The sequence below is a fragment of the Sceloporus occidentalis genome, unplaced genomic scaffold, assembly GCF_023333645.1.
Source record: "Sceloporus occidentalis isolate IW3139 unplaced genomic scaffold, rSceOcc1.0.p SCAF_20, whole genome shotgun sequence".
Lineage (NCBI taxonomy): Eukaryota > Metazoa > Chordata > Lepidosauria > Squamata > Phrynosomatidae > Sceloporus > Sceloporus occidentalis.
In genome coordinates, this window is record NW_028317000.1 from 15,120,966 (window position 1) to 15,148,037 (window position 27,072).

Consider the following 27,072-nt stretch of genomic DNA (forward strand, 5'->3'; position numbering starts at 1 on the left):
GGGGACTATAACTCCCAGGACCCTTCAGGCACCTTGACCACTAGTCCTCCAGGGAAGCTCCGGTACTCTCTGCGGCCCCTCCAGAGCTTGGGAAAGTTTCTTTTTTGGGATGACAATTATCAGAATCCTCTAGTCACCTCTCCCTCTAGATATCCTCTCCATCCCCTCCAGAGCTTGGGAAAGTTACTATTTTTATAACAAATCCCAGAATCCTCCAGTCATCTTGTCCTCTAGCCTTCTGGGAGAGCTCAGATATTATCAGTATTCTGCACAGACATCCAAGTTTGGAGAAGTTTACTTTCTTCTCCCCCTGAATTCTTCACCCACTTTGCCCTCCAACCTCCAAAACCAATGATCGATCTGTTTATATTGACTATCTGTTTATATCTCACCTTTTCCCCAAGGATGAGACTCACCTATAGCTAATAACATGCAAAAACTATAACAGATTAAAATGAAAGAGTCTATGGAATGAAAGGCAGGGTTGCTCACCCTTTCGTCGCCTCGCGTTGATTCATTGTCCAACAGCGGTTCCCCGGGGGCCTGGATGGTGACCGACTTGTCCCCTCGACTCCCATCTCGACTCTTGGAGCGATGCCTTTCTCGCCGGTCTCTGCGTCGTGTGGGAAGAGAGCGAGAGAGATGTATTGAGACGCATGGAAAGGTTCAGGGACTCTCATGCCTTGTTTCGTACCCAGCGCTCCTATCCTGACCACTGAGGCTAGGTTTTGTTCTTAGGAATATAGGATGTTGCTTCATGCCAAGTTAGGTCAATGTTGTATGCCCATGGTGGGCAAAATATGGTATGTTGACGACATCTGACCAGGACTCAATAGCCTAAAGGCACCAGATCCCATCTGATTTTGGAAGCAGGTTCAGCCCCAGTTAGCACTTGGAGGAGTGACCGCCAACGAATCCCAGGCAATATTTCAGTGGAAGGAACTGGTAAAACCACCTCTGAGCATTCCTTGCCTAAGAAAGACCTGACAAATTCATTTTGATCACTGTAAGTCAACAGGTGACTATAGCACAAGATCTAAATGCCCTAAAGGCACCCGATCCTGTTTCATCTTGGAAGCGAAACAGGGCCAGTCCTGTTTAAGACTTGGATGGGAGGACGCCAAGGAAGTCCTGGAGGCTCTATTTCAGATGCAAAACCACTTCTGGGGAGTCTTTGCCTAAGAAAACCCTGTAAAATTTATGGGGCCACTATAGAACAGGAGATTTGAAGGGATAAGTAAACCCACACGGAGGACATATGAGTCCTTTGTATCTGTCTGGGTTTGGTTCCCCCCAAATCTATGGATGCTCAAGTCCCGTTATAATAAATGGCGTCATGAAATGGTGTCCCTTATATAAAATGGTAACATCATGGTTTGCTTTTGGAGATTTATATATACAGGATTTTAAACTATTTTCAAACCACAGAAGGTTGACTCCATGGATCCAGAATCCACAGATAAGGAGGTCCAACCACAGATGGATAAATTCAACACTTATCTACTAAGTGGCAGACAAATAAGAGTGTAGGAATTGATGACGGGGGACACCAAAGAGACCGAAACCCCGGGGCGCCTCACCGGTGTTTCCGTGAGCTCCGCGAGTGTCCCGACTTGTAGGAATACCCCGAATACTGGGACTCGTTGTCCATGTTGTCGGAGCGCCGGGCCTTGTAGCGGTCCACGTTGACGGACTTGGGTCTCCCGGGGCCTGGGACGGCCGCCAAAGCCGCCGCGGCCTCCTTGAGCGTCGGCTTCTTCAGGCCGAGGGGCACCTTCAAGAAGTCAACTTTCACCTTGAGGGACTCTATTTTGATCGCCGGGCTGGACTCCTCTTAGAGAAGAAAACGGGGGACACCTGCGGGGAAGAAGGAGAGGATGAACCATTCGGATGAGGAGATGAGTTTCCACAAACAGGAGGGCGAACCTGAGAAAAATTACCCCGTCAGACTGCAGCTCCCAAGATCCCCCCCGAGAAATAACAAATGGGAGCAGAGCACTTTCCCCCATTATTATGATGATCATTATTACATGCATTTAGAATGATACAATTAAAATTAAATTGTACAGGTTTTACCAAAATAGCGCCTTGGATTTTCCCAACGCAAAAGAGCGGAGGCTTCCCTTGAAAGAGAGAGTCAATGGGGCTGTGACTTCACAAAAGATGGAGACATTTTGGACATATTTTGCATTGCTGATGGAATTTAAATATTGGTTTGAAAAGCTTTGTCCCCAATGCTCCACGGCCAGAAGGGGAAAGCCTGAGCATTTGGGTTGGTTCCATAAAGCTATCGCTGTTTTGTGCATTTCGGAGGTTATTACACTTTGCCACATGGCCAACACAGCTGCATGTGTGTGTGTGTGTGTGTGTGTGTGTGTGTGTGTATGCACACACATGAACACTTACATACTCAAGAGTTATAAAAGTGTGCATAGTGTCTGGACCCCTTCGATGACATAGATCATGCGCCTTTGCAAACCATAAGCAGATACTGAGGAGCGGAGGAAAACCCATACAGAGCCACTGATGCATAGAGAAGCCTAATTCATATTAGAATTAGAGACAGTCTGAGCCCTTAAATCCGGACTAACTGGGGACAGGGGAGATTTCGGCAAAAACACGGGCCTCGTCTTATCCCAAACGGCGAGGAGGAAAACTTACTCTACTCGTCTGGCGATTATTTCCCCCCGCCATTCCCTCCAGACTTGCCGAGCCGCCCTTTCGGTTACAACCGCCTCCTCGCAACATTAAACGTTTGGGGATGATTTATGCTTTCATTAAAGCTCTGCTCTACATATTAATTGCCTCAAAGCAAGCCTCAGGGAGGAGCAGACACAGAAATGAATTATTCAAGGGCAGCACTGGCTCCACGGCGCCGCTTCGGGTTTCTGTCAGAACAAGTCTGGCACACGGGAGCTGCGGGAGGAATCCCAGCCGACTCGACCCAGAACGCCTGCGCTTGGCGTTTTGTTTGTTTGTTGTTTATTTTTAAATCTCTCTCGCTCCATAGAACGACTGCCAGATCCGGTTCTCTTTGCCTTTCCTAGAGGAGAATTCAGGACCAGAGTGGCACACGCCACGCACATAAAATGTCCCGGGTTCAAACTCTGGCAACTCCAGTTAAAAGGCTTATGGCGAAAAGCAAGGCTGGGGGTCCATCCACACTACACAAATATAGTGGTTTAGTTCTGCTTTAACCATCATAGCTCCATCCTAGGGGACTCTAGGGTCTGTAGGTTGGGGGGACGATGACCAAGAATCCGAAGTACCCCCGCCTAAACTGCAGATCCCAGGATACACAGAGTTGGAAGGGACTCCCATTGCAACCCCCTTCCGACGTGCAAAAATGCACACTCAAAGCCCCCCGACGGATGGCCATCCAGCCTCCAAACAAGGAAAACCCACCACCATCCAAGGCAGCGTCTTCTATTGTTGAATGGATATTACCTTCAGGAAACTCTCCCTAATGTTTAGGTGGCACCTCCTTTCCTGCACTTTGAATCCAAGGGTGACTTGGAGAGTGAATTCTCATTCATGGAGTGGCCATACGTTGAGGTTGACTTGATGGCCATTCACAACAAAGAGGACACCAAGGCTGAACTCCCCCTTGAAGCCAAGATGAGTAAAACAGTTGTACTTTGACCACATCATGATAAGTCGGGACACTGGAAAAGGCAATGGTGCCCTCAGTTTGCAAGACCAGAGCAGGGCGTTTGATGATGGGGGACTTGGAGGTCCCTCGTTCACGGAGTCAACATAATGTTGAAGGCTACCAATGGCAAGGGTTGGGTCCATGGGGTCATCCCTTCCAAGTCTGGAATGAAACCCGGAGCGGATCACCCTCACCAGGGGACACTGCCAGTCACAGACCCACGAGGCTGGTCTATGGAGGAACCCACTCCCACCCCAAGGGATGCTTCTTGGGGCTGTCTTTTCCAACTGGCACCGGCGGCCCTGCGTGTCGTGACCTATTTTGGGTGAATTTTATTGAGATGGAGCCCAGACGGTGGCAGGGAGTGGGCTTCGTTCCAGCAACAATGAAGCCAGGGCCTCGTTCCCATGGCCCATCTAGGTCAGAGGAGTGGGAAATCCCTTTGCGGCGCCATGAGGCAACTGGGAAGGGCGCCAAGGCTGTCAAGCGGGCTCTCTTGCCCCTAAAAAGGCACGACACATGCCCCCGACACATACACACATTGCACACAGTGCATGAGGCTGGCATCGCTGGTTCCCCCTCTCCATACGACACCACTTCCCAAAGTTCATGGGTCGCAAGGCACAACACTCCACCGTGTTCATTTTGCATTGGGACACACCTTCAATGTGGACTTGGCCCTTTGGAAGGCGGTATATAAATAAAAATTGTTGTTGTTGTTGTTGTTGTTGTTGCAACTGCTTCCCTGCCTCCTAGTCTTGGATTTTGTCTCGTTGTCCTTGTGTGCTTCCAACTATCAACATGCCACCTCTCTCCTGGAAAAGGAACCAAGGTGGCTCACGTTGTTTGTCCAATTTATCCAACCTAACTTTTGTTCCGTGCCCTTCGTCTCACCCCCTTTCCTTGCACTCCCTCGATGGTCCATGTCTGCAAAATGGGCCCGCATTTGGCACACGCTCACGGCCCCTTTGCCAGCAAAGGGGGGGATTAATAAACCCAAACCCAAGCTGAGTGGTCTTTGCAAAAGGAAGCTGCAACCAATAACAAAGGCCCCAGGAACAGCAGGGCTGCAACCGAAATTGTGCAAGACGAGGCAAAGACGCTCCCTTCCCACCCGCAGCCCCCTCCTATTCCCAAAGTACTAGGCTTTCTTGGCAGAGTTTTACGGGAAAGTGGGGGAGAAGAGAGAGAGAGAGAGAGAGAGAGAAAGGGAAGGAGGATAAGAGGAGAATGAAAGGAGCCAACTTGTCCTCGATGTGCAATCAGCCATGAGGCCAAGGAAAGAAAACGCAGCCTTGACAGGCTTAAGGCAACAAAACAGGAGCTGGAGGAAAGAGGGAGGCAGGCCAAAGGGGTCTTGCCTCTCCAGAAAGACCCCCAGGAGAAGGAGGAAAGGACACACAGGCCCCCAATTTAGGCTCTGAAGGGCCACCATGTCCTATTATGGCTGCCGTTTTGAATCAAAGAAAGCAACCTACTTGGCCACCTTCCAGGCTCATTCCAAAGGTTCTCCATCGGCTGTTTCCAGATGGAGGCGCACCAGGAGCTTTGGAGAGGTCAGGGGAGTTCCCAAAGAGACGCACCCAACCCAAGGGCCATGCAGTTCCCACCTCCGAGATCTAAAGGTCTACCCGACACCCAGGAAATCAGGCTCCAAGAGAAAGCCCAACCTTGCCTCCACATTCTTACTCTGCAGTGGAGGTCATGCCTGCCAACAGGCAGGTCTTCTAAGACAAACCAATGGCCCATCGAGTCCAGTCTCACCTAGGGAGCTGAGTGATCCAAGGTTCTCCATCAGTTCTGCAATCCAAGAGCTCTTCCTAAAAAATGGGGACCATGAAACTCAGGACTCCTACATTGGGTGGGTCAGGGGAGCACTTGGGCCACATATGAGCACTGAAGGTTGTTTGGAGCACCCAACTGGAGATGTGTAGTCCCCATACTCTCTCCTCCTCATGGATGTGTTCCATGCTCTTTGCACCTCTCCCATGCTCCTTTCTCTCCATATGCATATTCCATGTTCTCTCCTCTTCCCATATGTATTACATGCTGTTTCTTCCTCACACATGTCCCATCTCTTCTCCCCATGCACTTATCCCATGCTCCAGTTTGTGCTCCATGCTATCTCCGCCTCACATCCATGCTCTCTGATCCCTACACATATATCCCATGCTCTCCTCTCCTCACATAAGGGTTCCTTGTTCTTCCTGCCTCACATGTTCCAGGCTCTTTTCTCCCTACACACATGTCCCATGCGCTCCCTTCCCCATATGTCCCATGTTCTCTTCTTCCCAAACAACACATGCCCCATGCTCTTCCCTCCTCATGTATGCATCCCATGCTCTCTCTTATTCCTGCACACATGTTCCATGCTCTGTCCTCCTTAAGTATGTGTTCCATACTCTTACATATCCTATGCTGTCTTCACCCCACACTTGTTCCATGCTCTCTCCTCCCCACACGTCCAATGCTCTCCTGTCCTCACATGTCTTCAATACTCTTCCCTCCCCACACATGCTCCATGCTCCTTTCTCCCCACACACATGTCCCATGCTCTCTCCTCCTCATGCATCTATTCCATGTTCCCCCTTCCAAACACGTCTCATGCTCTCTTCTCTCCAAATAACACATGCCCCATGCGCTTTCCTCTTCACATGTGCATCCCATGCTTTCCCTCTCCACAACTACGTGTCCCTTGCTCCTTTTGCACCTTGTGTTCCCTCATTTTTATTAGGGACCCCTCCCAAAAATGTGAATGGCTGAAACAATGAGGCCTGTGAAGCACCCTCCTCGCCTCGCCCTCCACCATGGTGCACCAAGAGGATATGCACAACCGATGGGAAGACATAGCTATCCATATGTATGGGACTTTTGTGCCAGGAAGCGGGTGGAAATTTTCCTTTGGGTTGGAGGAGAGGAGGCGAGGGTCTCCAGGGAAGAGGGGCCTTTTGTGCCAGAGACACTGGCGGGGGTCTCGCCCATTTATCACAAGGGGAAACAAAGGCTCGGCAGGCAAACAGGCCCACCCCGGTTGCCTAGGCAATGGCGACAGGGCCAGAGTGCGCGCAGGCCAGAATCCCAAGGTGAGGAGGGGGAGAAGGAAAAGGAGGTGCCAATCCAGCCTCAGAGGGCTTTGTTGGGGGGGGGGAAAGGGTGGTGGGTTCCCCCAGGAAACAATGCAGCGGGGGAAAGAGCAGCGGGCAAGGATGAAAAATTCGAACCTGGCCCCCAAAGGGCGAGGGTCTTTCTTTGAAAAGGAGACAGGGCTGGGGAGGGAGGGCAAGGTTTATTCAGCTTTTTTCGGTGGTGCCCTCTGGGAAGTTTATGGGAACCCAGAAGGCTTATATGGGAGGGGGGACGGTGGACTCTCTTGTTCTCAACTCACAGGCACATGATGCGCAGCCCCAAATTTACGGCTTGGGAGAAACCGGTTAAATTAAAGAGTTCCCTCCAAGCTCCAGGGGAGAAGACCGGCTTTGCAGGCCAAAGGTGTCCATGTGCTTATGTGCACCTTCAGGTCAACTCCCAACGTATGGCGACTCCATGCATTTAACAGGGTTTTCTTAGGCAAGGGATCCTCACGAGGTGGTTTTGTTGGTTCCTTCCTATGAAACAGTGCCTACGGCACCCAGTATTCGTTGGCAGTCTCCCATCCAAGGAACAACCAAGACTGACCTTACTTAGCTTCTAAGATCTGGTGCCTTTTGTGTATTTAGGTACACATGAACTTGTGTGTCTATGCGCCTTCAAGTTGCCTGTTAACCTCAAATAATTTCACAGGGTTTTCTTAGGAAAGGGACCCTCGGAGGTGGTTTTGCTCATTCCTTCCTCTGAAGTAGAGCCTCCAGCGCCAGGTCTTCCCTCGACAGTCTCCCACCCAAGGACTATCCAGGGCTGACCCTGCTTAGGTTCTCTCATATATCTAAGCAGTGGTGGCTGTGAAGGTGGTGGGAGCAAGGAAAGGGTCTCGGGGGCCAGGCAGGCTCATTTGGGGAGAGACTTGGAAGGGACCCCAAAGGGAGATCTAGTCTATCTCCTTTCCATGTAGGAACAGACCCCTGAAAGATGCCCTTCCAAGGAAGGAGAGTCCACCATCTTCTAAGGAAGTCCATGCTCCAATGTCAAATATTTTACCACCTTTTGATGCACCCCATGCGGATGTGCAATTGTTAACAACATCAACAATGGAAAACTCCTCTTAAACCAGACAAGCCTTTTAGGGAACAGCCAGAGCAGGTCACTCCCAAGAGCCAAAAACCAAGAGAAAGCCAACAGAAACGCAGAAGGGATGAAGCCAGCTTGACCGCCTTCGTGAGGAAGGGACTGAAAAGACCCCGCAACACTGGCCCAGCCGAAAGAGCGCTTCTTCTTTATCCGGTACTTGGTCCATTAGGCAACACTGTCTCCCATCACTAGCCAAGAAGCCACATATATGGGCAAAAGAGCAGGATCTGTGCTTGCGAGGCCAAGGCCCAGATGTAGAAAAGCTAGTCCCAACCGGAATGGACCCAATGAATTATTCCGAACTTGTGGGTTGACTCCAAAGGATTGGTCACATCCGCCAGTCCTCCAGCAATTGCTCCCTTTAACAATTAAGTGGTCAACTGCTTTGACCATTTGTCCAACACTAACCTCCAATTCACGGACCGCATGCCGAGCTCGATTAATTTGGGGGAGTCAGTGTCTGCAAATCGTGCAGGTTTTAATGATGCACACAGCTCCAAACATTTTTCAGTCTAAGTGGAACATAAATATTGGTCATCTGGGGCAGCGGTGCATGTCAGGATGTACTCAGCCATGTCTGGTTTCCCCCCAGCAACAGAGGATCTCACACCGAGGTAAAGGGTTCACATTGGAAGAAAAGAGGTTCCACCTAAACATTAGGGAGATCTTTTTTTAATGCAAGAACCGAAGAATCCTAGAGTTGGAAGGGATCCCAAAGGGCCGTCCAATCTGACCCCCTTCTGCCATGCAGAAAGACACCATCCAAGCACTCCTTATGACAGATGGACATCCATCCATCCTAAGACCCAAGACCCATCTTAAGGTTGGGGATGGCACCCCAAGACCACCTTAAAGTTGGGCATGGCCCAACAAGACCCATCTTAACATTGGGGGTAGCACCCCCAGACACATCCTAAGATTGAGAATGGCACTCCAAGACCCCTCTTAAGGTTGGGCATGGCACCCCATGGCCCATCCTAAGGTTGGGAATGGGACCCAAGACCATCTTAAGGTTGTGGATGGTGCCCCAAGACCCATCTTAAAGTTAGGGATGGCACCCCAACCCATCTTAAGGTTGGAGATGAAGTTCCAAGACCCATCTTTAGGTTGAGAATGGCGTCCCAAGAACCATCTTAAAGTTGGTGTCCCAAAGATGCCAACCCTCCATCCCAGATGTATCGCACGTCCAGCAAAACTCACCAATTTGGTGGTGGATGGAAAATGGCAGCTGAGCGATGGAAGAGCGCTGTCTCCTTCCGTCCGCTCAATCTCACAAGCAGCTGGGCATCATGGACCCCTTCCAAAAGCGCCGTACTTTGGGTAGGAAACCTGGTCCTGTCCTGGTCAATGGATGGGGCTGACTCCGTGTTTCAGGGTCTACAATGGCTGCAAGGAACAGATTCCAGAAGCAAGCTGCAGGAGGAAGAAGACACAATTATTGTTGTTGCCCTTATATTTGCATAGAACATCCTTGAATTTGAATTCAGAGCCTTTGGGCGAAAATGGGTCCCCAGACTTAAAATAAGGAAACATACCCTTTGCTTCCCAGTTATGAGGAAGAAGAGAGGAAGACACAACTCATAAATCATCAATTAGGATTGCTTACTTATCCGTTCATTAAAATATTCATCTCTTGCCCTACATCGCAAGCTCCTGGGGCAGCAAACAGGTAAAATCCATTTAAAACAATATAAACATTTTAAAACTGTTAGGAATAATGCAAACAGCCTGAAAGCATAGCAACGGTTTTAACCAGTTTTTGGGGACAGCCAACAAGAGAGCAAAAGGCACAAAGAATTTTATAGAAACCAATCACAGGTTGCATCTACAGAGTTCAGATAATAATGCACTTTAATGGTCATGGCTCCATCATCCAACAGAAATGTAGGGATTTGTAGTTTGCGGAAGCGCCAGCAGCATTCGTTGGCGGAGGAGGCTAAAGACCTTGTAAAACTACAAATTCCAAGATTTCGTAGGATTAAAGTGGGAGACGCAATATCTTTCTCCCTTCCTTGCTTTTCTCTGCGTCCTTCAAGGCCTCTAATGTGCAACAAGTAAATGCGAAGCAGAGCGCAAACTTGGGTTCCATCAAGTCTGAGAAATGTTATGGACTAGAAACTTTCACAGACTTATTAAAAGGAGGAAAATGTGGCTAGTTGTCCCAGATTCAAAGAGAGACATCTCTGACCCCATCAACTGCTGCCAATCCACCTGGATGGAAATAGGGAAGCCACCCAAACGTTTTTCCATCTCTGCTGTCTTCCTGTTGTGATGAAAAGCAATGCCTTTTAGACACCAGAACTGGACTTTCCCAAAATATTGTTTTCCATACTCCCAGTCCCAAAACGCAGCATGCGACCGCTCTAGATCCTGATGGAAAAGTCAATTCATAGCACTAGAGAAGCTTGGATGCCCATGAAGCGCAGGTCTTTATCGATAAATATAACAACACGATTAGCAAATTGTTGTGTTTGCTGTCGTGTGCCTTCAAGTTGTTTCCAACATTTGGTGCCTCTAAGGTGAATCTATCCTGCGTTTTCTTGGCAAGGTTTGTTCAGACAAGCTTTGCCCTTGCCATCCTCTGAGGCTGAGAGAGTGAGACTTGGCCAAGGTTGCTCAGTGGATTTCATGTCCGAATGGGGAATCGAACTCAGATCTCCAGAGTCCAACACTGAAACCACATTGGCTCTCACATTGTTGTGTACCTTCATGTTGTTGACAACTTACGGCAACCCTAAGATGAACCTATTACAGGGTTTTCGTGGCAAGATTTGGGTTTCTCCATGGCCTTCCTCTGAGGCTGAGAGAGTGTGACTTGCTCACACAACAAGTTTCCGCATCTGAGTGGGAACTCGAACCCAGCTCTACATTTTAAGAATGCAGTTCTTCAAAGCCCATGCCAATTCTTGAAGTCCGCATTGTTTTAAAAACCCAGCGATGACCATCTTTTTAAGAACCCGCAATGTCCATTTCATTCAAAAAGCAACGACCCTCTTTTTCCTTTCACTCTTCAGCCGCCTTCTTTCCCATTGCCTTCCAAATCCCACATCGCTTTGCGTCTCTCTTTTGTTTTAAGGAAAACGCTTTTAACTGTTCCGTCTCTCCTCCGGGGAAAAGCGAAGCCAAGGATGCAAAGGGGAGCCGTCTCGCCGCTTGCATTTCGTTATCATATATTTGCGCAACATGGTTACCTATAAATAATGGATGGCAAGCAATCGCTTAGCATCTAATTAACTTGTTTTATTTCTAAACGGAGAGGGGGACTAACTAGCTTAGGGTTTCGGCAATTAGCGGAAACCTTGTTAAGAGTTTTACTAAATGACTCAACGGTTATTGGGGTAACAGTTGCCCAAACGGACAGCATTACAGAAGAAATACGGGCAGAAGGAAGAGGTGAATTCTGATGGTTTTTGGAAAAAAGCCAGAATGGGCAAATAACCACTTTCGTTGTCGTTGTTGTTATGCGTCCTGAACTCATTTCCGACTTATGATGACCATAAACAAACCCATCATGGGATTTTAGAGGGGCTTGCCTTTGCCATCCTTTGAGGCTGAGAGTGTGTGACCTGCCCAAAACCACCCATTGGGTTCATATGGCGAAGCCAAGATTCAAACCCTGGAAGGATACTTCTCACTTTCTCCAGCAGCTTGAGAGACAGACTACGGGGGCTTTCCGCAGGAGTGATAAGATACGGTTTCGTCCCATTTTGAAACCTACTTGTTTAAAGGGTGGAGGAATCAGGATGAAGCTGCACAACTAAATAGAAGAGTGAAATAATTCCCAGTTTGCTCTGGATCAAGATGGAAAGTGCAAGCGATCGCACTGGTGTGTGGACTTTGGGCCGGTACAGAGGCAGGGCCAGGTGTCTCAAAGGCCCCATAAGATTTTTAGTCGCTCACCCATGAAGCGATTGCACATGTCTACAAGTGGCCAGCTGCACCACCCATCGCGCCATCGACCATCACACGCCCCCATGAAGCAAAACGACAACTGACGCAAGGTGTCGCCAACCCTAAAATGGATGCAGTCACAATGTTAACAAACTGGCCACTACCATGGGATGGCAAGGGGGCACATATGTGAGTCCTCCATGATCGTGTTGCCAATGCATCACCAATGCACCCAAGAGGCGGTCGATGACTTGTCCGACTGACTGGCCGGTCGCACAGAGCATTGAATGGCCTGGCAGGTGGGCAGGAAAAGGTTGACCATTGGTGGCTGCTGGCGGTGCACCTCTCCACTTGTGCATTTGCAGTATGTGTTTGCAGTGCAGGTCGTACCCACAAATGCCCCGTTTTGGTGCGCCCATCCTTGGAGACCAAGCAGGGTGGTATGGACAACTTATAAGCATGCAGATCATTGTGGGAGGTGGCAGTGCCTTCAGTGGGTTCTCCCACATTAAGCTGGCTTTTTCACTCTGTCTGCTCAGCCCTCCACGAGACCAAGGTTCGAATCGCTGCTCAGCCTTGGAAAGCCGTCTGGTGATCTTAGCCAAGCCTTCGAAGACTTCCTCTGTAGACATCGCGGCCAAGGTGAGGGTTGCCCCAAGTCAAAGTCAACTTGAAGGTACGCAACAACGAAGCATAGTGTTGTGGCTTGTTCTACTAGGACTCCAGGGGAGCAGGGTTCGAATCCCCACCTGGCCACTGGAAACCTACTGGGTGGCTGTGAGAAAGCCAGCCTTCCAAAGGGGAAGGCAACAGCAAAGCTCCTCCAAAGAAATCTGGCCGGAAACCGGATGCCGTCAGAGTCTGGAATCTCCTCTCGCGGTGAACCAGGGTTCAAATCCTTGGAAAGCCCCTTTTCATGACTGTGCTCTTGAGATCCGATCGACAGCGACTGCATTCAGACATTTTGGCAGACTGTACAGAATGACTTTTCAAGTGTCTATTGGGGCTTACAAGCCAAGCTCAGCATTTGGGAGGAAACAAAAAGACCATTGCTGTTACTAACATCCCACGGGCTGCTTTTAAGCAGATAGGCTCTTCAACAACTTTTATCTCTACTAATACACTAATTATGCATTCACTTCTGCATGGTTCTCTTTTAGTATTTAATATTTGCAATCCACTTTCAAGGTAAAAGGAGCAGTATAAATAGATAACATTATCCCTATCAGTTTATCTTTTATTTTTCCAGATGTTACACTCAACAGTTCAAACGGTATCTAGGAATCAGCAAGCTATTGTCAGATAATGCACCGTCCTCCAAGGAGCGGCATTTTCCATAGCCAACCCTGGCACATTATCTGACATCATCAGTAATTCCTAGATTCTTAGAACCTATTATTAAATGATGGTGGCAATTTTGAATCCCCGCTTGGCCACAGAAACCCACTGGGCGACCTTTGGGAAGCCACCCTTTCTCAGCCTCAGAGGAAGACACAAAGGCAAAACTCATCTGAAGCACTCCTAAAAGCCACCATGATGCAGTGGTTTAAATGCTGGACTAGGACTCCAAAGACCAGGGTTTGAGTCCTAAGTCAGTCATATAAAAATCTACTGGGTGGCATTGAGCAGGTCACACTCTCTCGGCCTCAGCTACCAGCAGCAAACCTCCTTTGAGGAAACCTTGCCAAGGAAAGCCCATGAATACAGCATGGTTCAGTAGCCAAGGAAGGCATGCAGCTGCAACAACAACAACAAACAGAAGCCACTTTTGGTCCCAAACTGGGAAAACAGCAGATGATATAAATATGTCAGCAATAATAATCCATTGGGAGCAGGCCAAAACCCCGTTGTGCACCAGCCGTTGGGTGGGCAGGGTGAGACCCAAAGCCGATTAGAGAAGTGCAAAGTGATCTGGGGGTTGTTCTGCTCTCAACCGCCATCTGGAGCCGAAGGGCCAGCCGCGGGCGACGGGACCCCAAAAGTGGGCTTTCTCCTTGAGCTTTGCACGCCTAGCTGGCTCTGCACAATAGGGCCATCCTTGCCTCTCGGCCGCCACGTCTCCGCCACCTCTGCCCCCCGCGGAGCGCGTGCAACACCCACTTGGCCGGCGTGCCCTCGACGGACCAGTTGCATACAAGGGGAAAGAAAGGGGCCGCGAGCATGTGTCCCGTCCCCCCGCCTTGCAAACGAATAGCAAGCCATCTTGTTTTTGCACTAAGCTTCCCATTCTCTAACGCAAACCCCAACCATTGCAGGGACGGCGTCCGTTGGAAAGGGCTGCCTCTCCGCTTGGCTTTTGGGCAACTCCCCGCAAGCACACAATTGTGTTTGTGTCACGGTCCGGCAGGGGATGCTTTTCTCCCTGAGGATAAAAACCTGCCAATTCTTAAGGAACGGAAAGAAAGCGCCGCTTGCGCTCAAGACTTAGTATTCACATTTGCAAAAGGAAAAGAAAAAAAGGATTATTGCACATTGCTAAAACAACTACGAAGGTCACTTTCACCAGGGAGTGAAAATGGCCACATGGCTGAGGCAATTCCACCACTTTTACACACTTGCACACTACATTGTGTAGTGTAAATACATTAATAATAATAATAATAATAATAATAATAATAATACAATGGAGTTGTGGAGACAGAAGGAATTTTGGGTGGAACTGGAGTCAGTACAAACATCCTTTACTCCGGCTTCGAATCCAAATCTTATCCAGTTATAACAATATGTGGTCAATATACCATTTCATACTTTTCTTTTCTTTAACCATTCTTTTAATAAATTATTAAATATTAACTTATTACAAGAGTTTAGGGAAGTCTTCCTGTTCAGAGATGTTAATCCAATAAATATATTTTAAGCCGCATCGATCCCACTATTCCTGAAGATTGGCGTGAAACGCCTCACGCGACCGGTAAATTTGGTATTGCTAATTCGTATTGATTTGTTGTTTTTTCAAAGGAGCCGGAGAGTAGAGAAACAGTCGAAGGTTTGGCTTACGGACTCCAACGCTCCGACTGCTCCTGCGGTTTAATAATGAACAATCTGGTTTACGGTCGCCATGTTATCAGTTCCCCGTATTTGCCTTGGGGACCCTTCTTTACTTTAAAGAAGTAAATAAAGGACAAGGAGAAAAAGAAAAGAGACGGCCGCTTCATGCGCCTTGTGAAATTCCCTGGTTGCAATGGAAAACAGTGGAATTTTTCCCCTGCAAAAAGAGGCAGAGGTGAGATGGATCCACTATTGACTCATCCTTTCTTCTTTGCGTCCCTTTATTATCCAAAAGACGGAAGAAACAACCAATCAAATGGAGAAGAGGCCTTGGACTCTGAGCCACAAAGAAAGGAATGGAAAGGACCAGCCTTTTCATGCAAACTCCAGAAATCCCTTGTTTGCCATTAAAAACAATGACATTTTTGCAAATTCGGAGTGAGACGAGCCAAACCTAATCTTATCTACGGTGGACTTCGTCCTCCTTTAGCATTGCATTGTGTCTTTGCTATTTACATCTTGTTGTGCCTTCGAGTCCCTTCCGACTTGTGGCAACCCTAAAGTCGCATCTCTTGCTGCATTTATATTTACTTCTTGCCGTCTTTCCTTGCCGTATTTATATTTCCCATTTCCCAAACTCTTTCAGATCGAGGGGAGATGCAACCGAGACCAAGAGCGGACGGAGAAGAGGCCCTGAGGGGTTTGGAGTCTCAAAGAAGAAAGAGGAGAAGGGGAAAGGGGAAAAAAGAAGCGGCCTTTTCATGAAATTCCTCGCTTGCAATTAAAAAGAGTGAGGGTTTTTTGCAAATTTGGGCGTGTAAACCACAAAAGAGGGGGCAAAAAAGCCCCCCGCCTTCGCTGCACACAACCCCAGTGGCATTCCCATCTCCGGGACAACCATTATCTCCATTTCCAAGCTGGAAAGGCAGAGCGCTGTTTGCCAATGCAAGGGTTTGGAGAAGGGGAGGCAGTCCCCCTCCTCCATGGTCCCAGGGTCATTGGAGGCAGGTCAGCCCCCCAAATGCCATCTGCAGCTGCTGGGGATCTCCCATCACAAAGCAGCCCCCTGCCTTCCTCCCTTTTCTCCATGGCTCCAAACAGATGGCCGCAAGGAAGGGAGAAACACTTGACTGAGGAGCTGTCCCCAGCCCACCACCAACTCATTAGCTCCAGATCATCAAATCTGGGGAAGGGGAGGAGAGAAAGATCCCCGAGCCTGAAAGGGAACGGAGGGAAGCTAACATGACAGCCACCCGCCCGCCTCCACCGATCTCATAGCCCTAAAACGCCCCCCGCCATGGAGACCCCTGCCCCGGCCAAAGGTCCAGCCTTCCAGCCACTTCAGCCTTAGTCCCACTTGCAAATAAATCAGTTCACGATCCGAATCAATGGACCGATTCGACAGCGGAGTGTGGTTTCTGCTACGTTTGAATCGATCCGTTCATGTTCACGAACGGATCGATTCAAAATGGACCCGCTCCAGCCGGCCGAATCCATTCTGATCCCCACATCCGGTTCACACTCGCATGGAATTGATTTATCCAAAAAAGACGTGGAAAACGTCGGTGGCAAAAGATATGGGTTAAATGGGTCTAGCGCATGGTGCTCCTCGCCAAATCAGTTGAAGTGGGAACCAGGGTCATTTGAACTGGTTCAAACCGATTTGTGATCCGGTTTAAAAGGTAGTGGGAATCAGGCCTCAGGTTTAGTGCAGCTGTGTATGGGTTTCATATACAACAAAGATGTACAAGTGAGCACAAAAGTTAGACTCGCACAAGTTGTTGTATTCCCTGTTACCATGATGTGAGACTTAAGAAAGATGATAGGAAGAAGACCAATTTGTTGGAGATGTTTTGCTGGAGAAGAGGGCTGAGGATCCCATGGACAACCAAAACGACAAACCAATAAGTCCTGGAGCAGATCAAGCCGTAAACCTCCCTGGAAGAAGCCAAGATGACCAAACCTGAGGCTGTCATGCTTCGGACACACAATGAGAAGGAACAACTCATGGGAGAAACCAATAACGCTAGGATAGGCAGAATAATGTAGGAAGACTAGACAAGAGGCTCTCCAGTGCAGGACTGCAACTCCCATTATCCCCAGCCAAGGGGAAATGCCATCCAACCCCATCTGGAAAGCTGCCCCATTTCCACCAGCTGATGGAGTGAAAAAGAGTGCGGGAGGGGAGCAAAGTCCCATCACACAACCAGGCCAAGTGGAGAAGAGTGCCCCTGGGCACGTAAAAAGTGGTGCAAGGAAAGCCCCATGCGCCTCCAAGCTTCCAGGCCAGCAGAGAGGATCTTGTGGGTCAATAAAAGCCCAGTTTCTCCTCTCTCTCCACCATCAAGTGGCTTTTGAAAGCACTCCAGCAAAGTGCCGGGATGGGAAGCACCCCCCTTCCAGCGATGAGGGGCGAATAAATGGAATAATCCCCAGCAGGCGCTGGGCATTCCTCCCCTTTTGAAATGGAGTCAATCCTTAATTAAGGCTGAAGGAGGCCGGATCCTGCAAAGAATGAGAGAGACATAGGAGGAGAAAAGCCTTGCGGCGGATGGAGAGGAGGAGGCTCTTGGATGAAGCAAGGCAGCCTCTCTCTTTGCTTTTTCTCTCTGTCGCTATTGATCCACAGGGAGAGGCGGGAAATATAAATCATTATTATTATCATTATTATTATTATTGCTGTAGGGCAGCATCCTCTAGACCTTCCTCAGTGGTGCATCAAGGAGCAAAATGACTTCTGCCGCCCCAAACAAGGTTGATCATAGAAAGACAGGAGCAAACAACAAACCAGGCGGGGAAGTAGAAAAGGTTGCAACTGGTTGCAACCGAGGTGCAAGGATCATCACATCAAGAGACATCTGGCTCCAGAGATTGGGGCAGAGGATAAGACATCTCTCTTGGAGGAAAAAAGGTCGGTTATAGGTCTCGAACCTAAAGATGACCAGGTCACACAGATGATGAAAAAGGACATCCATTCCTGGACCATGGAATTATTGCAAAAGCTAAGAGAGCGGAGGCAAAGAGATTTTGGTGGCTTTGCAAGGAGTGGCTTATGGAGGAGAGAAGGTGAAGGGGCGACATGACAGCCATGTTTAAATATTTTGAAAGGAAGGAGGAAGCTTGTTTTCTGCTGCTCCAGAGACTAGGATCCAGAGTAATGGATGCAAACTACAAGAACAGAGATTCCACCTCAATGTTAGGAAAAATTTCTTGGAAGACACTGAAGTCTCCTTCTTTGGAGGCCTTTAAACAGAGCCTGGATGGCCATCTGTCAGAGATGCTTTGATTGTGAATTCCTGCATGGCACATTGGGGTTGGACTGGATGACCCTTGGGGTACCTTCCAACTCTAGGGTTCTATGGCAAAAGATGAATCAACCGGTGCATTTGAGCAGCTGCATTAAAGAGATAGAGTCCATGAGCAACAGTCACAGAGAGTTTGGTAATCCCTGAATACTGAGCACAGAAGGCAAGGCAGTGACCAAATACTAGGCGCAGGGGGGTTGGTTAGCTCTGAATAGCATTAAATACTGGGCACACAAGGCCAGGCAGTGCCCGAATACCAGGCTTGGCTAGGTCTCAATAGCAGTAAATACTGGGCACACAAGGCCAGGCAGTGCCCAAATGCTGGGTAGAGAAGGCCAGGCAATCCCTGAATACTTGGCACAGAGGGTTTGGTGATCAATACTGGGCAGAGGGCTGAATACCAGGCACAGAGGATTTGGTTAATAGCAGAGGCAGAGGGCCAGAGCAATCCCTGAATACTGGGCACCTTAAGTTTGGTAACTTCTGAGTACTGGGCACACAAGGCCTGGCAGTGCCCAAATACCAGGCAATCCCTGAATCCCAGGCACAGGGGCCTTGGCACCATTGCTCTGGTGGCCTCTTCATGAACCTTCTTCCTCCTCCTCCATCAGCCACCCAGCTGGCCCAAGATGGGCAGGGTGCCAACCAGGCCTCCGACGGTGCCAAACACTGAGGCCAAAAACAGAGTCCCCACCTTTCCTTGGACATCATGCCAACCCAGAGAGAGGGGGTGGTGATGGCAGCATGGCTTGTGGGTCCCTTGCCCCGAAAGCTTCTCCTGGGCAAGAGACAAAGAAGAGGCGTCTCTCTGGCTTCCTCCACCCCACACCGTGCCATGCCATGCCATGCCACTGAGCAGGCTGCCTCCAAGGGGATTTCTGCAAGGCTGGGCGGCCCACCTTTCTGGCCCACCCCACCTGGCCCCTGGCCAAGGGAGGCTCCGGCGCACCTTTGGCTTCTGTGGTTGGCAACGGCCGCCGTGGGCAAGGTTCCACGCCAAGGGAAGCCATCGTCCTGCCGCATGGGGAGGCCTTGGGCCCTGGGAGCCAAGGCAGAGGGCCAGCGGGGCCCACCCAGAAGCCAATCCCAGACACACCAGGGGTGCTGGTGCAAGAGAAGCCCTCTTGTGCACACACCAATTGCACTAACACACATGTTATCCCAACCCATGCTATTTTCCCAAGCCTCTCCTGAGGTGTACCCACCTCACACAGGGGGGTCTTCTGGTGCAAGGAAAGCACTCTTGTTCACACTCACATTTGCACTAGCATACCTCTGTGCTCTACCAACCCAAGCTGTCTCCTTAAAACCTCGCACTGGGGGGTCCAGATGGATCTCCCCCTGGATTCCCCCAGTCACACCCATTTCCCCCCACCTCACATGGAGGCCTGTTGGTGCAAGGAAAGCCCTCTTGTGCACACACCAATTGCACTAATACACACCCACAATCGTTTAACCATGGCCCTCTGCCATGCTGTCTTCCCCAAGTCCCTCCTGAGGTGTGCCCCTCCCACACTTGGGGGTCTGCTGGTGCAAGGGAAGCACTCTTGTGCACACCCACATTTGCACTGACACCCACCCACAACCTCTCAACCCATAATGTCTCCTCCAAGCTCCTCCTGAGGATACCCACCTCAGGTGTGGAGGTCTCCTAGTGCAAGCAAAACACTCTTGTGCACACTCAGATTTGCACTAACACTCACCCACAATCTCTTAACCCATAATGTCTCTTCCAAGCCCTTCCTGAGACATTCCCAGCACAGGCATGGAGGTCTCCTAGTGCAAGCAAAACACTCTCTTGCACACCCACATTTGCACTAATGCACCCCACAATCCCTTATCCCATGCTGTCTTCCCCTAGAGGTGCACCCATCTCACCTTTGGGGGACCTGCTAGTGCAAGCAAAGCCCCCACACTTGCACTCATGCACCCCCACAACCTCTGGACCCACAAAGTCTCTTCCAAGCCCTTCCTGAGGCATGGAGGTCTCCCAGGGCAAGCAAAAGACCCTGGGTCTGTTACCATTGTTTTAACAAAGTGCCTCAATTATAACCATTATCATTATTCCTGGCTATTAAAGGTTGCAACACTGAAACCAGGGACTTCCAGGTTGGAGAAGCCATTGCAAAAGCCACAAATACACCCAAATGGGGGGCCCTTTTTTTGGGGGGGGGGTCTCAATGGGGAAATAAGGCATGCAATTTTTGGGAGGGATGGGGGGAAATACCAACATTTTGGAGCCACACCTTCTCCTACCCCCAAAAAGGCCCCGATCCTCTTGCAAGGACCCCCCCCCCAAATTGCTTTTGCAACAAAACAATCCAAAATGTATCCCTTCTTCCTTCCTTTCCTTTTTGCAAAACAGTCTTTCCTATCCTTTCCTATAGACACCCCCCTTTTTATTCCCTTTCCCTTTTGCACCCCAAAAGGGAGCCCAGGAGAGAAGGTAAATAAAACAAAACCTCTCCGGGGAAGATTGTGCAAAGAAAGCAAGGAAGAAAGCAAGGGGAAATGCACACAAAAGGGGGCTCGGGTTACCATCGAGGCTCCTCTTGCTCCGTCTTCTTGCAAAAATAGGAACCAAATCCAGGTTTTTGCATTTGAAATGCAACCCTCTCCTTGCTTTCCCAGACTCCTGCTCGGCTTTTGTTCCTCCCTCGGCCACCAAAGTGCTTGCAACCAGAACCCCCAGCCTTCCCTTCCTCTCTCGGGCCTCTCCTTCCGTTTGCAAAAGGAAAAAAAGACGAATTGATTCACATTTTAAAAACCCCAGTTTGCAAAATTTGCAAAAAATTGCACTCAAAGGCAAGGCAGTTTTGAGGCTCCGAAGGCAGCGGAAGGTCCCTGGGCTTGGAAAGAAGGAAAAGGCGGTGGCCAAGACCCCTCCCCGGGCTCCGGATCCGCTCCCTTCCCAGGCTTCGCCTTCCAGGGCCCCGAGCGGGATTCGAACTCGCGGACTCAGGGAGGGCTCTTCCTAGGACCGCGCGCGCCTCCCGCCGACGCTTCCATTGTTCCCAGCCGACGCGACGCTCTGCCTTCTCGCGCCCGCCCGCGCCTTCTTCTCTCCGCTCGCCTGGCTCTGCGGTTCGCGCGCGCGCCAGGGAAGCTCAGAAAGCCACCCGGGCGGGCGGAAAAACAGGAAAAATAATAATAATACATTTCTTTGCAATAATAATAATAATAATAATAGTTTTGTTTTTGTAAAATTTTTTAAAAACTGTTTCCCCCAAAAAACTCTTCTTTCAGAAATATTTAAACGCTTTTTCATTTACGAGTCCATAAACTGGGAATATTAAACATCATAATATTTAATATTTAATATATAACATTATATTTAATAATATTTAATAAAATAATAATATTTAATATAACAATATAATCATATCTAATATTTATTAATATGTAATATTATAATATACTCATATTTAACATTATAATATTTAACTATAATATTTGATAATATTTAATATAATAATATAATAAAATATTTAATATAACAATATTTAATAATATTAAATATAATAATATAATTATATTTAATATAAAAATATTTGATAATATTTAATATTATAATATAGTAATATTTAATATTATAATATGCCATTTAATATAATAATATTTAATAATATAATATTTAATAAAATATGATATTTAATATTATAATATTTGATAATATTTAATATAATATTTAATATATTGTGATATTTAATATAATAATATTTAATTATTATATTATTATAAATAATAATAATTGATTTAAAATATTTACTAATATCTAAATAATAATAATAATAATAATAATTGTAAGCCGCTCTGGGAGCCTTTAATACCATAAATAAATAAATAAATAACCATAAATAAATAAATATTTTAAAAATGATGATGATGATGATGATGATGGATGAATTCCAATTAAAATGGAATTAAAGTATTACAATACTAAAGGTGACGATGGTGGCCGTGGTGATTATTATTATTATTATTATTATTTATATCCTGCTTTTCACAAAATTGGGATTCAAAGTGGCTTCCCGTCTAAAAGCACGGTGCAATTAAGAACTCAGGAAAGTGACAGTTAAAATGGAGTTAAACTATTACAATATTAAATTCTCACAAGAGTGGGACCCAAGGCGGCTCTGTGCTACAGCATCCAGGGATTTGTAGTTTGGTGAGATAGCTAGCATCCTCTTTCAGAGCGCTCTGGTGTTGCAGCAAACTACAAATCCCAGGATTCCACAGGATGGAGCCACGGCGGTTAAAGCAGCATCAAACTGCATTTAATTTTGCAGTGTGGCAGCAGCCCAGGTTTTAGGGCAGGGGTAGGCAACCTGCGGCCCGCGGGCCGGATGCGGCCCAGCAAGGCCTTGGGACCGGCCCCAGCCCGGTCCTGCCGCCGATTGCCACCGGGGCCTTTGGCGTCTCGCGCGAGGGGCATGGTGGGGGGAGAGAGGCAGGCACGCTCCAACTGCCTGCCTGAAAGACTAAGAGCCCTCTTCCGACCACCATCTTGAGGGGGAGAGAGGCCTGTTATGTTTGTTTGTTTGTTTTACTTTGTATTGTACTTCCTGTTGTACACCACTTTGATCTAATTTGGAAAAGCGGTATATAAATAAACATTATTATTATTATTATTATTATTATTATTATTATTATTGTCTATAGAAGCCTCAGAAACATGCATTTATACTAACATTTTTTTAAAAATCAACAAATTTTTTCGTGTGTCCTCCATTTTTTTAAAAAAGTGTCTTCCATTTGAAAATTTTGTCCTACATTTGTCCCGGCTTATTTATATATTTAATTTTTTAAAAAATTATTTAATTATTTATTTTTTGGCTTCGGCCCCCCAGTTGTCTGAGGGACAGCAACCGGGCCCCCGGCTCAAAAAGGTTGCCTACCCCTGTTTTAGGGTTTTACTAATAGAATATATGGATTGTTTTTAATATGTATACTTGAAAAAAAATCTGATGCTATGCTCTTTTAACTGATTATGTATTTCCAATTTGCGCTGGGTCATTAAGTCTCTTGCAGCCATTTTAACCAAGGTGAGTCCATCCGAAAAATGCGGCTGAGCGCATAATGCAATGCAATAACTGCAAATAATCATCAATAAATCAATAAATGCATTGATATGAGTGTTTTTAGCTTTGTTTTTGCCATGCGTCACAGCATCATTCCTGACTTATGGTGACCCAAAGGCAAGATTTGTCCAGAGGAGGTTTGCCAAGGTTTTTCCCTGAAGCTGAGAGAGTGTGACTTGCTCAAGGTCAGCCAGTGGACATTTCATGCAATGTCCATTTCTCCTTGACTGTCCTCCATTTTGTGGTGCATCATCCCCCTTTGCGGTGACCCAAACATGGCCCTTTGCTTTTATGGGGGGAGGAAAGCCACTCAGATCCCCCCAAACTACAAATCCCAGGAGGCTGTGGGACAGAGCCATGCCGAGGACGAGGGTCCCTGCCAGGATGACAGACCACCCAAAGCGGCCTTTCCGCCGGAGTCATTATCCGAAACCATTGGCCTCATTAGTCTCCTCCTGGAGGCTGCCTTTGCCCCCCTGGTTTTCGGGGATGCCACCCACAGGGCCCAATAAGATAATGGCCCGGCTCAGGGCCCTGGTCATTATGGCACCCCTGGTCAAGCGGGCAGCCTAGAAATGCCACCTCGCATTACGTCCAGGCCTCCCTTCAGCCGTGCCGGACACTCGGCGCGCAAACGCACACATCTCTGGGCGGCAGCGAAGCAGAAAGGAGAGTCACAATCCACTTGAGGACCTGAAGCTTTGTGAGTGGACCATTGGCATTGGGATTAGGAATGGGACAGATGCACCATGGGACCAATGCACAACAGGATAGATGTGCAATGGGAATGACGCACAATGGGGCCAATGCACCAGTGGACCAAGGCACAATGGGATCAGTGCACAAGCAAATAGGTCAACAACCACACTGATGTGCAACAGGACCAATGCACAACAGGATAGATGTGTAATGGGACTGACGCACAAGGGGGCCAATGCTTCAGAGGACCAACACACAACCGAATAAATGCACAATTGTACCGATGCACAGTAGAACCAGTGTGGAAGAGGGCAACGGAGCTGCCCCAGAGAGGAAGGGCTCATGGCTTTAGGTTACAGGAGGGTGGATTTGGATTGAACATTGGAAGAAATGTTTTGGTTGTGCAACGGGACCAACTTCCGAGGGAGGCGGCAAAGAATTGTTCAGTGGAGGTTTTCTATTGCCTCCCTCTGAGGCTATGAGAGCGTGGCTTGCCCAGGGTCACTCACTGGGCTTCATGGCCAAGCTGGGAATCGAACCCAGGACCTCTGGAGTCACAGTCCAGTGCTCAAACCACCAGGCAACCCTCCTTCTCTGGACGCCTTCAGAAAAGAGTCCGGAGAGCTCTTTGCTGGGGACGCTTTAGCTGGAGGCCTTGCCTTAACCTCTGGGGTTGGACTCAATGGCTCCTAAGGGACCCTTACATTTCTAGGATGCTAGGACTCATCCTGTAGATATGAAATGGCACATGCTGCTCTGTAAGCACATGCCAAACCTATGCGCATCTCTTTCTCCCCCTGTGACTCCTTTCCCCTTTGGCAAGGCACAAGAGGTCATGCTCATCGCTGGAGGAGAGAGCATTTCTAGTGCCAGGTGCCACCGGAGAAGCCATGAGCTCCTTGTGCGCAGGGCAAGGGAGAGGCCGCAACCCAAAGGGGCTTTGGAGAAAGGACCCTCCATTCCTTCTGCCTCCGGATCTCTTCCTCTCTTCGCTTTCTGAAAAGCAGCGTTTGCAGAGATGTGACAAACGCCGCGGAGAAAAGCGTGGCTTTGGTTTTTGGTTTTCCTTGCTTGGTTCTTCCAAGCCTTGTTTGCAGAGGCTTAAAAAACCCACCCGGGAAAAGGGGGATTTGTCCTGTTAAAAAGCACCATCCCAAGCCGGGGAAATAGTGTCTCATTTGCTTGGTGGCGTCTTTGGTGTTTTGACGGCATTGTGGATTTTTATTTATACAGTGGACCCTTGTTATACGCTGGGGTTTGGTTCCAAGATCCCCCATGTATAACAAAATCCGTGTATGCTCAAGTCCCATTAAGTATAATGACAAAGCAAAATGGTGTCCCTAATAAAAAATGGAACATCAAGGTAAATTTATACTTATTTGGAACATTTTCAAACCGTGTAGGCTTGAATCCGTGTATAAAAAATCCATGTATAAGAAGGGCCGACTGTATATAAAAAGATCAGAAAGAGACTTTTTGGAGGTTTAATCAATTGCTTTTTTTTATTGTGGGGCTCATATATAAACCCAAGTATCTGTTAAAGCATGTGCCTTCTGACAGCTCCTTGTGGCCTTTGCAAACGGAGCTGCTACCATGCATCAGGGGACGCAAAGACCCTCATCTTGGCTGTTTTCTGTGGACCTTTCTTCCCTTTCTGGCCACTATCTCCTCGAAGGTGTTCTTGCGGTGTTCTGCGCGCTTGCGTCGCCCCGTCCTTCTTCACGATCGCCGTGGCGGTGGCTTTGAGAGCGGCCAGAATGGCAGCGGCAGCACCTGTGGATGATAACAATCTCTGGATTCTGGTGGAGGCAATGGCATCCTCTCTCTCGGCGTGGGCCACGGTCTTCCCAGGAGGCCTCTCCGAAAAGTGCAGTGGCACTTCGCCCAGCGCTTCGGCGCCTTCTTCTTCCATGGCTGCAGAAATGCCGTAGCAGGTTGTGTGGGCACAAAGCGGCGACGGGAAGCACCTGGTATTCTGGCGGCAGAGTCCCTTGCAGATGGAAATGAGAGTTACAAGTCTTTGCCAAGCTTTTTCGTAGCTGTTTCCAGATCAAGGTGGCTGCTAAGGGCCTTCTTTTAGCCATCCTTAGGAACCTGGCAGCGGCCGTCCATCAGGTGCACCAGGAAAGGTACACAACCAGCATCGCCAACCCAGCCACAGGCACCTGCCCTCTGCCCAGCCTGAAGTGCCTGCCTCCGGCTGCTGCCTGGCTCTGAGTGACTGAGCCATTACTGTCTCATGGCATTGTTGTGCCATGCTCCATTGTGACCTCCGCAGCCAAGCAACCTCACTGGGCTTAACATCCCCTGTTAAAGGCCATATATATATACTGTATATATACACACACACATACACACTGAGCCAGGCTGCTGCCACACTACAGAGTTAATGCAGTTTGACCCCACTTTAACTGCCATGGCTCCATCCTATGTGAGATTTGAGGAAAATATAGAGAAGGAGAGGAAGTCCCAGGGCCTTGGAGCCCCATCGAATCACAGAATCAGAGTTGGAAGAGACCCCAAGAAGGGCCCTGATCCAGTCCGACCCCCTTCTTCTGCCATGCAGGAACTCTCCATCAACGCATCCCCATCGACAGACGGCCATTCAGCCTCTGTTTAAAGGCCTCCAAGGAGGGAGATTCCACCCCAATCTCCACTGAGGGAGTGTCTTCCATTGTCAAACAGCTCTTACTGTCAGGATGGAAGTTCTTCCTAAGGTTTAGGTGGAATCTCTTTTGCTGTAGTTTGCATCCACTGTCTCCTGTTCTCTGGAGCAGCAGAAAGAAAGCTTGCTTCCTCCTCAATTGGCATCCCTTCAAGTATTTAAACAGGGCTATCATCATATCCCCTCTTAACCTTCTCTTCTCCAGGCTAAACATCCCCAGCTCCCTCAGTCTCTCCTCATAGGGCTTTATGGTTTCCAGACCCTTCACCATTTTAGTTGCCCTCCTTTGGACACATGGCTCCAGTTTCTCAATATCCTTTTTGAATTGTGGGGTCCAGAACTGGACACAATATTCCAGGTGGGGCCTGACCAGAGAAGAATAGAGTGGCACTATGACTTCCCTTGATCTAGACTAGACACTATATTGATGCAACCTAAAATCGCATTGGCCTTTTTAGCTGCAGTATCACACTGTTGGCTCATGTTCAACTTGTGGTCTACTTGACTCCAAGATCCCTTTCACATGTAGTTTCATTCAGCCAAGTGTCCCCCATAATCCTATATCTG

The 27,072-nt window shown here is 48.4% G+C and overlaps 1 protein-coding gene across 2 annotated transcripts in view; it reads right to left on the reverse strand.

The window, feature by feature from the left end:
- The window catches only part of LOC149302168 (vang-like protein 2-A), a 27,394-nt gene extending 6,386 nt beyond the window's left edge, over positions 1-21,008 (reverse strand). Inside the window, exons 1-4 of one of the 2 annotated variants that reach the window (XM_089483359.1) lie at positions 20,599-21,008; positions 9,077-9,289; positions 1,581-1,857; positions 493-613 (exon numbers count right to left, since the gene is read on the reverse strand). In XM_089483359.1, coding sequence (XP_089339485.1) covers positions 493-613; positions 1,581-1,651 — 192 coding nt within the window. In that variant the 5' untranslated portion in view covers positions 1,652-1,857; positions 9,077-9,289; positions 20,599-21,008. Of the gene's footprint in view, positions 1-492; positions 614-1,580; positions 1,858-9,076; positions 9,290-10,110; positions 10,166-20,598 lie in introns of those variants that run through there. The other variant, XM_089483360.1, reaches the window with a different exon arrangement.
- Between the last annotated feature and the right edge of the window lie 6,064 nt (positions 21,009-27,072).